The sequence below is a fragment of the Cystoisospora suis genome (genome assembly GCF_002600585.1).
Source record: "Cystoisospora suis strain Wien I chromosome Unknown contig_1, whole genome shotgun sequence".
Taxonomy (NCBI): Eukaryota; Apicomplexa; class Conoidasida; order Eucoccidiorida; family Sarcocystidae; genus Cystoisospora; species Cystoisospora suis.
The window spans coordinates 15,247-29,179 of record NW_027152803.1 but is presented as its reverse complement, the minus strand read 5'-3'; the positions used below and the strand labels follow the sequence as shown (position 1 = coordinate 29,179).

General features: G+C 44.9%; 1 protein-coding gene across 1 annotated transcript in view; it reads right to left on the bottom strand.

The window, feature by feature from the left end:
* The window catches only part of CSUI_000001 (kinesin heavy), a 24,385-nt gene continuing 10,452 nt past the window's right edge, over positions 1-13,933 (bottom strand). Inside the window, exons 10-22 of the mRNA XM_068060236.1 lie at positions 13,660-13,720; positions 12,849-12,958; positions 11,912-12,095; positions 9,935-11,448; positions 8,459-8,944; positions 7,366-7,519; positions 6,810-6,971; positions 6,126-6,305; positions 5,222-5,420; positions 4,597-4,736; positions 3,349-3,567; positions 2,118-2,592; positions 1-1,347 (exon numbers count right to left, since the gene is read on the bottom strand). Of these exons, the coding sequence (XP_067927788.1) occupies positions 512-1,347; positions 2,118-2,592; positions 3,349-3,567; positions 4,597-4,736; positions 5,222-5,420; positions 6,126-6,305; positions 6,810-6,971; positions 7,366-7,519; positions 8,459-8,944; positions 9,935-11,448; positions 11,912-12,095; positions 12,849-12,958; positions 13,660-13,720 (4,720 nt within the window). The 3' untranslated portion in view covers positions 1-511. The remainder of the gene's footprint in view (positions 1,348-2,117; positions 2,593-3,348; positions 3,568-4,596; positions 4,737-5,221; positions 5,421-6,125; positions 6,306-6,809; positions 6,972-7,365; positions 7,520-8,458; positions 8,945-9,934; positions 11,449-11,911; positions 12,096-12,848; positions 12,959-13,659; positions 13,721-13,933) is intronic.

Genomic DNA, 13,933 nt, shown 5'->3' with positions numbered 1-13,933 from the left:
TCGATATAGTCGACTATATCGATTTCGTGCTAGACATAGACGTCATTTGACGAACTTTCCTTCTGTATGAACTTCCACTTCCTAAGGAGATCAACAATAGTGGAATGCTTCTCTCTCCAGTTCTCTCAGATCTTCATCTTTTGCTGTCTGACTTCCCACCCCTGCCGTGCCAACCAAACATAGAGTCATACGAACTCCTTCCTACTTCCAGCTATTGTTCTAGCAAAACCACAGCTCACGCCTGAGAGTAAAGAAGCTACAAAAGCTCATGTCTTTCCCCTAAGATGTCCCTCCCTCTCCTGTCTCCTCGTACGCCCCATTCAATACATGACACAGTCTCTTCACTTCGAAGCTTTTCACACCAATAGTCACTACCACCGCCCCTCTCTATCTAGAGAGAAACAAAACCCACGGTTGACGAAACGCTTCTTCTTCTACATCTTGTCATCCCTTCCTCCTCCTGATGAGAGAAGAATGATGGAAGCCGTAAGTGGTGGTTCGACCTGACAACTTAGCTAGCTGCTGGTTTTCTTCTTCGAGATAGAGCAGCGGCCATACTACCAAAGCCTTTATCTCTTGGATCTCCAGTAAACGCTGGGACCCCTGCAACAGTCGGAGGTAGTATAGCTTGAGGAGGAGATGAGGCCCCAGCACTAGGAGTAGGAGAAGAAGGAGAAGACGTTGCCGTCTCACCTTCCTTTGGCTTTATTTCTTCATGATTCGCCTTTCCTACTTCTTTACTCTTCTCTCCTGAGGAACCGACTCTCGTGATAGGAGGAGTAGACGACGTCGATGTCCCTGCCCCTGTAGTTGTGCTATTGTTATGATTTGAAACAGAAGAAACCTCTCGTGCTTGCTTAGTATTACTAGAAATACTAGGACCTCCTACTGTAGTGACACTGGAGGTTTTCCTTTTACTATCACGAGGCGAAGCAGGTGGGCGAGATTTGATCGCCTCTCCCCCTCCTCCTTCTTTTGTACTTGGAGCTGCTGAGCTGGAAGAAGACGAGGAAGCTTGAGAAGATGAAGAAGAGCTAGCACCTTGAGATTCCTCAGTCTGATGACTGCCCCCTTTCTTCGTAGTAGCACCACTACTACTCGTCCCAGGGGTAGTATAGGAAGAAGAAGATTCACCCGTTTTCTTCCTGGTGGCGCCACTAGTTCCACTTCCTTTAGCTGCCCCAGCCGTCGCACCTCCTTTAGTCACTTTCGTTCCGGCTGACGTAGGAGATGCTGTCTTCACTGCGGCTCTTCGACTTCCGCCAGCTGCTCTGGAAGGCGAAAGTAAACTCTTTCTCGATGATCCAACGAGATTCTGCTGAAGGCGAGCCGGAGCCGCTCCCCCGGCTATACACACCAAATAGAAGAAATAACAGAAAAGGAATACAAATTATACACACAGAACCGTGAACCTCGGGTACACATATATAGATCTATACATGTATGTAGAGACAGAGGGAGAGAGAGAGGGAAAGACATGGATTTTATCCTCTATTGTTTGAGAGGGAATGCTAGCAACACCCCCACCCCCCTGAGAACATCTAGGTAGACACCTTGAGGATTGCATATCGCTTGAGTATGTAGCTCCCCTGCGAGAAAGACTAGCTTATGTCGAGACAAAGAGAACGGGGGGAGAGTCCTGATTGCCTACGATATACATGTGCAGATACCGAGACGTGTCTATGCCTTGGGAGTGAAAAGCAACAGGTAGGTGTCATGATGAGTCTATTTGGGTGTAGAGACACATACCCACAGATCTATCTCTCTATATACATATTGAATCAAGTTTGATCGGCGCTTGAAAAACGACAGAGCGTTTTAAAACTGTTGCGCCCTCCAGAACTTCTGTCGAAGCCAGATGTACCATCAAACACATAGGGCTGACTCCCTCACAAGAAGATGCTTTCTTCAAATATCTTTCATCTGTCTCTTTCTCTTCGTACTGTGTACTTCGTACAACAGATGTGTTTCTTATCCTAGAAGACGGAAAGTTGCTTCTGACATCTCTCTGAGTCTCTCTTTCTTCCTCCTACTCCTCTATATATGAACGTCATCGCGGTGTACATACACCCACCCCATGATGAGTAGCAGAGTTTGAACTGTAAGAATGCACATACCTTTCGGTTTCTTCGTTCCAGCACTACTTGACGTCCCTGGTTTGAGTCCTTTACTCTTCGTTCCTTTCGTCCCATCTAATTTCTTGAGTTTTTTCTTTTCCTCTACGCCTCCATGTGCAACACTTGCCGATCTTCGTCGACCCCCAGGACCGCCTTCTTCACCGCTTGTAGCAAAGTCTCGATCATCTGCTGTACTTTTATCTTCCTGACTTCCTACACGTGACAATGACGAAACAGATGAGGCGCCCGACTCTCGATCGTCATATCGGTCAATCACAACTGTAGGCGTTGCTTCCCGGTTCTTATTATTGTCTCCAGCCGCTCCTGTCCTTGCTGCTGCTGTCTCATCTGTCTTGTCTCCTGAGTCCCCTTCATACTTGGCAAGGCGAGACTGAGAATCAGCGACCTCTTGTTGAAGTTTAGCGATACGAGCACTCTTCTCTGTCACGTCATCTTCTAATTGAGCTATTTGTTTCTGAACAAAACAATCAGAGAAACAAACAAACGCACTCACCCATATGTGTTATAGATGGGCATGCGCCCTATACATATACATATATATATAGATAGATACTAGACAAAGAGGTGTAAGAAAAGAAAGAACGGAGACGTTTGTATATACATATATGCATGGAGGAGATACCGGAAACCCTCACAGATAGCCAAATAAAGATGAGTATCGATTGACACACACAGATAGATTGCGGCAGAGAGATATCGACAGATAAATACATATCGTCATATCGATCGAAAAGAAGATGAAACTGTCTACGACAAACTTGCCCTCCATGAAGAAACAATTAGATCACCGCTCTTGCCTACCAAGCAGGCTGCCCCTCGCTTGAAACAGAAGTCAGTCACTACTCACAGCCTCCACTACCTTTCTTTCTCTATCTGTTTCTCTTTGTCTATCTCTCTCTATCTCTAAACCTCCCTGAAGAGACGACTGATCGGTTGGCTCCCCTCATCTGCCTATGCGTACCTATGTATGGGACAAGACGAAGGAAAGAAACCAAAAGAGTCATCTACACCTACACCATACAAACACATCTGAGAGACCACCATACACGGGCATTTTCTAAACGATTCTATGCGAGTGAATCCTTCCATGTATATCAACTAACGTCCGCCCAGAGAAAGATACGCCGCAGAGAACAAATCAGATACACTAAGGAGTTCCCCATATCTCACTCTTCTAAAAGAAGCGAGAAGTTCAGAAGAGATTCCTTACTTTGAAGCCAGCAAGTGTCTTTGAATGGATAATACTCGTAAGATTGATATGACTTTTCAAGTCATGTACACAGTCATTCGCTGCTGAGAGCTCCGTATACAGCTGAGCATTCAGAGACCTTAAATCCTTCTCGGTAGCTCTTGACTCCTCTAACTCAACAAGTAATCGAGAGGCATATCGTTGTAAAACACAAACGTCGTAACCTAATGATCTCATAGCCTATATACGCAACAACATAGAAAGAAAGAAAGAGACAAGAAGGAAAGAAAGAAAGACATACAGACGAGAGAAAGAAAGGAAAAAGGAGAGAGAAGAAAGAGAAGTAAGACAAGAAAGAAAAGGTAAGAAAGAAAGAAAGATGACACTCATCGAGCAGGAAAGCAAAGAGAGGACTGCAGCGGTGTGCAGTTCGGATAGTGAAGAGAGAGAGAAAGACACGAAGGAGAAAATCGACCTAGGAAAGACAAGATGACGAAGATGATGATACGGTACACCCGTATACATCGGCGTATAAATGTATAGACATGTACATGATATATTATATATATGTATGTACAAAAATAGATTGATAGACCAACAGACAGATAGAGAGGTCGAAAGATATCATAGGTATATGTACAAAGACGGATCCATGGTATCATCACACGGTTTGAAGAGAATGGGAAAGAAGATGGAATAGAAAGAGGCGAAGATCGAAGAAGATGAACAAATACAGTGAGAGGGAGAGAGAAGATGAAGAAAACAAACGGAGAACAAAAGAGAAAGAAAGGGAGAAGACCGAGGAGTTCAAAACGAAGAAGGCATTTGAGATAGAGGATACGAATGCCGATGATGTATTACGTATCGACTGTTGGGAGAATACAAGATAACCAGAAAGATTCCTCGATTCATTCGTTCATTCAATCACTTGCTACTTCAAGAGAAAACTAGGCGGAAGTGTCAAGAGCTTCTATGAGGCATCCAAGTGAGAATAAACAGCGGCTTTGACTAGACCCACTGGATACACTTGTTCGTCCTCCTCCTCTTCACAAGCACATCAACCGCCGTCATCGTCTTCTTCTCCTGTTCACGTCCACTGCGTCTATATAAAGGATTAGATTAATGAATAGAATAAGGATAGAGAAACAGATCGATTAAATATGGATAGACAGACAGAGAGATAGATAGACAAGTAGAGAAATAGATAGACTAAAGAGAGATAGATATACAAAGATGGGTGGGTCCATATAGATAGATGCCCGTCCTTACAGGGTCTTCAACAGAGTCGTTGATTTCTTCAAAGTGAGGAAGAATATGAGGAGCAACGAGAAGATTGGCTTTTTCTTCCTTCAACAAATCCACGGTAGCTCTCAACTCATCATTCCTTGTTGCAAGCTGTTTATATTCCTCTAAATAGCATCAGATACACGAAGACAGGTACAAGAAGAGCATGCGCATAGAGATAGCAACAAGAAGAAGGTATAGATGAAACAACGATCTATCCTCACCTTCTCACTCATATATATCATCTGTCAACCCTTCCCTGTCATGACACCCAAGAAGTGCATGCAGCCTGTGTGAATTAAACCCCAAGAATGAATCTTCACAAGAAAAATTGAGACAGGCAAACAGACGAAATCACACTACGTCAATAAACTCCTATTTATCCCCCCCTGTTGAATGCGAGGAGCTATGACTTCCCAACGTCTTAGAATGTGTTCGATACAACTCAAACAAGGTCTCTACGCGCTAACATCCCACAGATCCACTAGAAAACTAGCTAACCACCGAAAAAAGAAGATAATGACACCCGCGTCATGATGATCTTCATGTGAAAAAGAAAGAAAAATACAGCAAACCCCCCCCCCCCCTTTCTCTTCCCTCGTGACCGTACCTGAGAGTAGACGATATTCCACATTCCTCTCTCCAAGCTTGATAGAGATTTCTTCTATCTTGTTCATCAGCTTCCCGAACTTGGCGTTGGTATCTTCCTCGATCAGCTTAGCATCTTGCTTCTCTTGCAGCTCTTGTTTGAACGCTGTCACAGCTCCTAGTAATCTTTCACAGTGATCCGAAAACTCAAGCTTCTCGAGCTGCGAAGGCGTTACAAAAAGAACAGAAAGAAACGAGATCAGCGACCACAATAAACCAAACAACACAGCGACGTGTTCCCACACGTCGCACACTACTCACACAACTTACTCCAAAGAGAAAGTTCTAGTCCGCCATTCGCTGTCTTCATTGTGACACATATATATATATATATATATACATATATATATACATAGACACCATACCATGAAAGATCATGAAGACATCTCTTCAATGTATCTATCATGACGACATAGCGCATTCTGTTTCCTTTTTACACAGTGGAGCTACGGGTACTTCGCCACACTCAAAAGCTGGGAGAAAAGAAAAAAGGAAGGAGAAAGTCAGGAAAGGAATCAAAACATGAAAATGAAAAGGTTCTCTTGTATGTAGTGTAGCCACTGGTGGCTGTATGTACACTGCAACGCCTTAGATGCAAAGGTACCACACGTATCTACCTGAACACGTGTACGTTGATAAACATGTACGTATGTACGAACGTGTACATGTACGTACGTATGAACGTGAATGTATGCATACAATTGTATGAATAGGCATGTATGTGCAACATACATACATATACATACATACACATACGACATAAATAGATGAGAAACATGTATAGATATGCGCTCCATGAAGAGACGCCTAGAGAAGAAATGCGTTGAGTGAGTAAGGAAGTGAATGGTAAGGGTGCGGCTACTTACTACAGCGCGTTTGAATCGAACTTGTGTCTCTCGTAGTCTTCGAACGAAATGGTCTCGAAGTTCTCCGAGGGCTCTCCTCATTTCTTGTTGTTCATACAGCAAGGCAAGCATATTTTGCTCCCAAGGCGAGAGGAGAGACAAAACACTCTCCACGATTCTCTGCCGTTTACCCTCCGTTGCCTAAAAGACACGCCACACACACACCACACCACACATACACAAAGGCATGAGTTAAGGATAGATAGATAGATAGACAGATAGATAGATAGATGGATAGGTAGATACATAGATAAATAGGTACAGATCTGCGTACTCTATTTAACCACGGATGTCTATCTGTGTAACTACATATCAATGAGATGTACAGCCACTAGCATTACGTATATGCACATGATATATGTATACCTGCACATACCTACATGTAAATCTATCTATCTATACCTTACATCCAGGGATATCTCCCTGGGTGTGTATGAATGTAACTAACTCTATTCCAATGAGACGATATATATATATATATAGTCTGTACGTATTCCCAGTCTATGCTAAGGGAGAGACTGAGGCAGAGGAGGCGCATGCAAAGCCCACCGGCAGATCTTCTTTGTCAATTCAACCTGTTATCTCTCAACGTGGAGGCAGAGAAAGAAAGAGACTCTTTCTTTGTTTCTCGATCTTCGTGTTTACCTGGAGATCTGCTTCATCCGCTTCGGAGAGTTCATTTGAAGCTCTCGCATCATCCGAGAAACTCGCTAAGCTCCTTGAAGGTTTTAGCCCTAGCACTTCTTCAACTTCTTCGTACGTCGCTTCGTCAGCCTCTGAATCTTCTTCCTTAATACCTGCTTTGCCCTGTGGCAATTTAGCAACAAAAGAGACCAAAAGAACTATGAAACCCAATGCGCAAGCTACTACTACTACGACGACTACTACTACTAGGGACCATCGAGACACCTGAAGCCCTTCCGACAACCATTTCAAAAAAGAAAGATACACAGATAGATAAATTAAGGATAGAGAGATCAAAAACAGAGGAGGTAGACAGGCTGAAGACAACCCGATAGATAGATATAGATAGGTATAGATTGGTGTAGATAGACGAATAGATAGATCATCGGCAGTATTCTTAGGCGCACAAGTCGAACGCTCCCACTCTACCCATGTCTCTAAGAGAAAGAACGAAAGAAAGGAGAGAAAGAAAGAGAGGAAGAAAGAAAGGTGATAGATGAGAAGCATTGCTGCGTACCTTGGAAGTGAGAGATCGTAGACCCTCTCCTTTCATAATGCCGGCAGCAACCCCAAGCAGTTTTGTCTTGCCTCTCTGTACAGAAGCGCTCCCTCCTCCGGTGCTACTCTCGTCCTTCACTCTCGATGCTTGAATATGCATGAGCATCACTCGCCTGTACGTATACATGTATATATATGTATAGACAGAGAGAGACAGACATGAGCTCGTTAAAGACAGGATCGGGTGATCATACAACTAAGAAGGAGGAAGCTTGGACTGGTCCGTCTTTCCCTACAAGATTTTATGATAGCATGGACACCTCCAATAGACAAAGTGACGAAGATACGAAGGCGACGCCTCCTCATCATTACACACCATCCACACAGGAAACAAGTCTGATCGCCGAGGATCGACTATCGAGCTTTTGAACAGATGCGCACGCGCATAGAGGATGTTGCTTGGGGGAAGTCATGCGTAATCCTGTCTTACTACTACTACTACTGCTCCACCTTTGTTTTCTCTCCTGGCGAGTAGCAACCACACTGAGCAATCGGTCGCCATACACGGAGGACATAAAGCTCGAGAGAAAAGAATGAAGACGAAGGAGATTTCCCTTTTGAACTCGCCCCAACCCTTCGTTGAACTCGATTCTTTGATACAACACAAAACATATACAGCAAAGTGATGGTGTGTATAAATTGGTGTCTCACGCACTCTCCCTCTCACTCCATTATACCTCTGTTCTGTCTGTCTCTCTTATAAGGCTTACAGAGGCGGCATAGACTCCCATCCCTCCTCCGTTCATAGACACCTACATCTATCAACCTATCTATCTCGATCTATTTCTATCTATCCATAGTTAACAAGACCATGGGTAACACACCTCCATCAACTACGTACGTATCTCTCTGTCTCAAGCGCATCTGTCTCCATATTTGATCTCTCCGTCTATCTATCTCTGCAACACGACCACATATAAGAAACCGACGTACATCCACCGATCTATCGATTCATGCAATCACCCATGACATACGAAGGTGGACGCCCATCAAAATAAGAGTAGGATGACTATGCAAACAGTGGCGTTGAGCTTCCGATCGATCGAACTTACGCGAGGACATCACTAAGCATCGCATAGGCAAGAGGTTTGACTTGATCGACATCTGGGAAGACAAGACCTCGAAATCCACCGGATCCTGGGCTTGTGAAGTCAAAGAAATCTGGGCTAAGATCTGCTCCATGACTTCCAGGTCGATCAATTGGGAGACAAAGAAGGCCTCGTTTGCCTCCTGGTATGGATGCTTTCTCTTGTTCAGAAAGAAGAGCTTTGATGAAATCGGATAGGCGTGTCGTACTTGTGAATATTTCTTTTCTTTCTTCTTCTAAACCGGCTTCATCTTCAGGTTCTCCTAGTGGCGGACTTCCACCACCCCCTCTCTGTTGTCTACGTCGTAGTCGAGCATCAGGTACCGATGACGTCGAGAGAATAGAAAGACCTAGTCTATTCAAGATAGCTGAGCTATATCGAGATTGTGCTTGGAGATCATACACACGTTCTTGAAGCTTCTTCGCTGCTTCATGCTCTGTATTGAAGCGACTGAAACGGGTTGAGACATCCCACACACATACATACAAACAGATAGAGAGATTGATAGAAACAGGATATCCTGCTACATACAGGAACAAAATCCACAGACCAGAAAAGATCAAAAAGAGAAGAAACGTATCACCATCAGATGAAAAAGCACAATGGAGAGAAGACGACGGAGGGTTGGCAAAAACAAAACACACAAGACAAAGTAAGATGAACATCGTGAGATGAAGGGTTTGTGCTTGACACGACCTACTACTACGAGGGAAGAGACACATGCCAAAACAACCTATCAGAGATGAAACAAGCTACCAGAGATAGAACGACCTAGCACAGATGAACATAAGGGAGGCAGGCACATCTCATAGGAGAGAACAGACGCATAGACAGATTCACTACCACCACAAAACGGATGAAGTAACACGGAAGACCTCATATGAGTCGACGGGTCGTCACACGAAGATGCTCTCCAAGGGTAGGGTCGGTAACTTCATGAGATAGCTACATCTTAGAGAAAAATTTAGAACATCATGGCTCATGCAATCAGCAAAATGAAAGGGTCACCCCCCTCTCCCTTGTAGAATGGATGGATTCGCATGCGGCGCTTCGCCTCCGGAAGACCTCTCAAGCTTTTCTTTGTCCTTCTTCCCCCCTTTCATATGATAGATGCAGTGAATGTATCTAGGTAGGGAAACAAGTAACCACCTCACCCTTCTCCATGACACCTGCAACTATCTCCTACCCTTTTTGACGGCGTAGACAGAAAGAAGACTAAAGAACGTACACACCCACACATAACGCCCCGTCGGCCAGCAAAACGCACAAGCAAATGGAAGCTCGCCATCGAAATACATATGCATATGTATACGTATGTAGACGCACGTATCTTTACGTGTCTCTAAAGACGATCCATAGAGACACATGTTAATTCCAAGACTATCCACCACCACGAGGGCGAGTCTCGAAGCACTTTTCTTCAAGTCAGATAGAACTTACTAGGTGAGTCGAGAGACCGCTTCTAGACCCAGGGCTTTTGCTTTCTTCAATTTCTGAGCGAGATCTTTTTTGTCGGCTTGAAGCTTATAACAGAGACTCTGAGCTCGATCTCTTGCTCCTCGGAGACGACTGACTACTTCATCTTCATCTTCTTCCTCTTCGTCTTCGACACCTCCTCCCTCTCCTCCCGGATATCGTGTTACTACAAGGGCGGGAGTTGAAGTTGTCGAAGGTGTCTCAACGTCTCTTCCTCTTCCATCACCTATCTCTCCTTTAAGACCGGCTTCTTCGTCTCCCCCTACTAGACCCTTCTGACTCTCTCCTTCTCCTACCTCTTCACTTTCCGGCTTCACCCCTTCCGCTGAAGGAGAGGCCACCCCCCCAGTCGAAGTGGTTGTTCCCCTAGGTGTCGTCTTATCAGGAGAAACACCCCTCTTTGTGCCACCCTCCGGAGACAGCTCGCGAGTCGAAGGCTCAGGCGATGCCGTAAAAGTCTTTGTCTTGGTTATTTTTTTCTTAGCTACTTTCTTCTTAGGTTTCGCCCCTGTAGTTACCCCACTAATCCCCCCCCCTGCAGCTCGTCCTCCTCCGACCACTGCCGCTCCGCCATCGGTGCCACTTGGGGGGATCTCCTCATGTTCACCCGCATCTTTCGTGGTTGGAGGCCCCCCTGTCACGCTTGCAGCCTCTTTCTTTTTCCCTCCCCCTGCTGCTGTCACGCCGGGGCCTGTCTCACCAGGACCTGCTGGTATAGCACTCACATCAGCTTTGTCTGCTGACGCTGGGGGGACTGTCGCTTTTCTTTTCGAAGCTCGTGGAGTCGTTGGTTTCTTCTTCTCTTTCTTTGAAACTCCCTCGCCCGACACCTTCGAGGAAGCGGGCTCTGATCTTCGGCTTTTCTCTTCTTCGTCGTCATGATCAACACCTTCTATCCGTCCTCCTTCCCCCCTCTCTTCACCGCCTGGAACAGAACTCGGCCTAGTAGGAGGAGAAGGAGCGGTGCCATCCACAGCCTTCTTCTGAGGTGAATCGGTACCCCTAACCTTTCCTTTGTCAGCAACGTGGCGCTCCTCTGTCTTGCCTTTCACGCCCTGTCCTACCCGCCGGCCCACTTCTCCCCCCGTTGATGGTGCTGCCCCTCCTGCTAACCTATCTCCGTCTACATCTGTCTCGTCGTATTCTGAATCAACACGCGAAGGAGAAGTTCTACCAGGAGCATGAGGGGGAGAAGAAGAAGTAAGAGAAGGAATGAGAACAGATCCTCCCATCTCAGGATCCTGATCTTTCGTTGTATCTTCTCGCCATACAATTCTCTTCTTCTTCTTTGAGATGGCAGGTGGAGTTATACTACCGGATCTCGTCTCTTCGCCTTCACTGGGAGACCGAAGAGACACTTCATCCCCTTCATCATCGTCGATGTTCTCCAACTCCTGTACAGCTGCATCAATGGCTGGTTCGATTGTGTCCATATGACTTATCGGCAAACTTACTCCCTCACCGTCGGAAGATCGACCCTGAAGAGAAACAAAGAAAACATACACAAGCAAACACATGCAAACAAAGAGGGCGAGAGCACCAACTGTCGATGATATAGGGGGAGAAACTAACGCAACACAGACCCAGTCATCTGTTCTGTTAGCACTCATCCACAAGCCGCCTTACTATAGCTATAGATATGCATATACACATTATATATATATATATATATATATCTGTAGAGAAGTACACATGTTGGATCTTTCATATGCCGCCTCAACTGAGAGACTTCCGTTTTACACTTGTCTGTACATACAGATATCCATCAGAACTTCGACATAGAGATTGACATGCCTCAACTGCGAGACTATACAGATATATCTAACTCATTACCAGTTCAATGTACATATACATAGAGAGATACATAGATAAAAATGCAAACAAGGGGGGAAGAAGAATGGCTTAGGGTGATTCGAGAGCATGCACTCTCCTTCTTCTTACCGTTCGACTTGCTTTTCTCCCGAGGAAGTTGAAGGCTCTGGAGAGGTTGACACGATCACCTCCAACTTCAGTTCCATAAAGATCGCCGCTATTAAGCTTATCAATCGTCCGTAGATTCTGCTTGGCTGCAGCTAAAGTATCAAGACGTCGGAAGCCTCCTATAGCCCCACTGCTCTGCTGTGGCCTGTTGATGCGTGGCATAACAAAGAGCAGAAAAGAAAGCCGGACAGGATACAGGGATGAAGCGTATCCGAATATAAGCCGAGTGAATATTACTTAGAGAGGGCGCAATACAGATCACGGTGTTCCCGGAAAGACATGAAAAGATACAGCATTGCCCCAGTAATGTGCATATCAACAAATACACTCTATACACAAGAACACCTTCGAGGAGGTATATATGTAAGCGTATCGAGTCAGTATCCGTAGATAGATAGATAGATAGATAGTCTTGTTCTCAACACGGACAGCTACACAGAACACAGATGGGCGAAAAAGAAAACAAAGGAAAGAAGACAGTGCGCTTCTGGCTAACTGTAGATAGACAACCATCACGGGTCATCAAAGTAGAAAGCCCTCCTGCTGCTATAGTAGTAGTAGTGGTAGTAATAGTCGTAGTGAGAAAAGTAAATCATGTGAACCCCATGAAATGAATGTATACATGTATGTATATGTATGCTTGTTCTATACATATACATACTTATAGACATCTAGAGAAACAGAAAGAAAAACGGCCGCTGAGAAGAAGAGAAGGAAGATAGATGTGAATCTTATCTCTAACCTTATGTTCACACAATGGAAATCCCAAATACATGCATCCCGCTCTCTCTATCTTCCTGTCTTCACGTGACTGTGATACACATGCACCAGAATGTATGGGACACTGTATGCATGAACACCATTCACGTGTGAGCCTGTTATGTCTTCTGTCTTGTACCCTCGGAGCGTTTTTCGTCGGGCAAGTGCTGCACCACCAAAAGGCGTTGAAGGCCTCGTCGCCTTCATGATGAATTGCTGAAACTTATTGATCTTGTTCTCCAAATCGACCTAAGGAAAGAAACACAAACAAGAAAGAGATGTTGTCCATCCATCACTCTCCTTCTCAAGAGACAACCATCTCGGGAGCATGAAGATATAACATGCAAACAAAAAGAAGAGATACTATCCTCCATCTGTATACACAAGACGAAAGAAGCGCCAACTTGAAGGTATTCTGGAAACCTTTGCCATTGACGGCTCAAAACACTCTACCAACATGGAGTAAATCTAGGTGTACAACATACCCGCACTCCAAGCATACAAAGGCAGTACTTTCTATAGCTATACATACATTATCCATCTATCTATTCACCTATCTACCTTTAATCAATATACCTATCTATACACACGATACGAGTACTATGCATATAAAGTGCGTTTTCCTACTACAGACGAGACGTCAGGGCCAGGGGCCGTTGTCTAGAGACACACCATCAATCCACAACAAACACACACTATGACCATGATCAAAAACATCATTGAAAGAAACAAACGCATGCACCGATCCCAAGACGACCACAAAAAAAGAACTCAAACATGCATGCATGCACACATGCATTCATGCCCTTCACCTTCCCCCCTCCCATTCCTTTGCTTCTCCTCCTCCTCCTGGCCAGATGCTAAAGAAAGAAATGTGTTCGGCACCTCGACTGAAGCCGTTCTCGTTTAGTTCTTTGCTTTCTCATCCATCTCTCCTGTAAGTGACTGACCTTTAGCTGCTGGACTTCTTCATTATCCTCTGGTCTAGGGAGTGGCTCAAGCTTGAGGTAACTGATCGAAGAGCCCTGCGCCTGCTAAAGCTTTCAGCTGTGTCTGCAATCTGAAACAGGAAGAAAACGGAAGTTTAGGAAAGACGGAAAGGTCATCAGATGCATAGGAAATCTCTCCACGGAAATAAGAACCATACAGCCTTCTACTGCATTCATTCCTACTCTTACTCCGTCTCCGCATTGACTGACACTTGATCCATGGTGACCACAGATA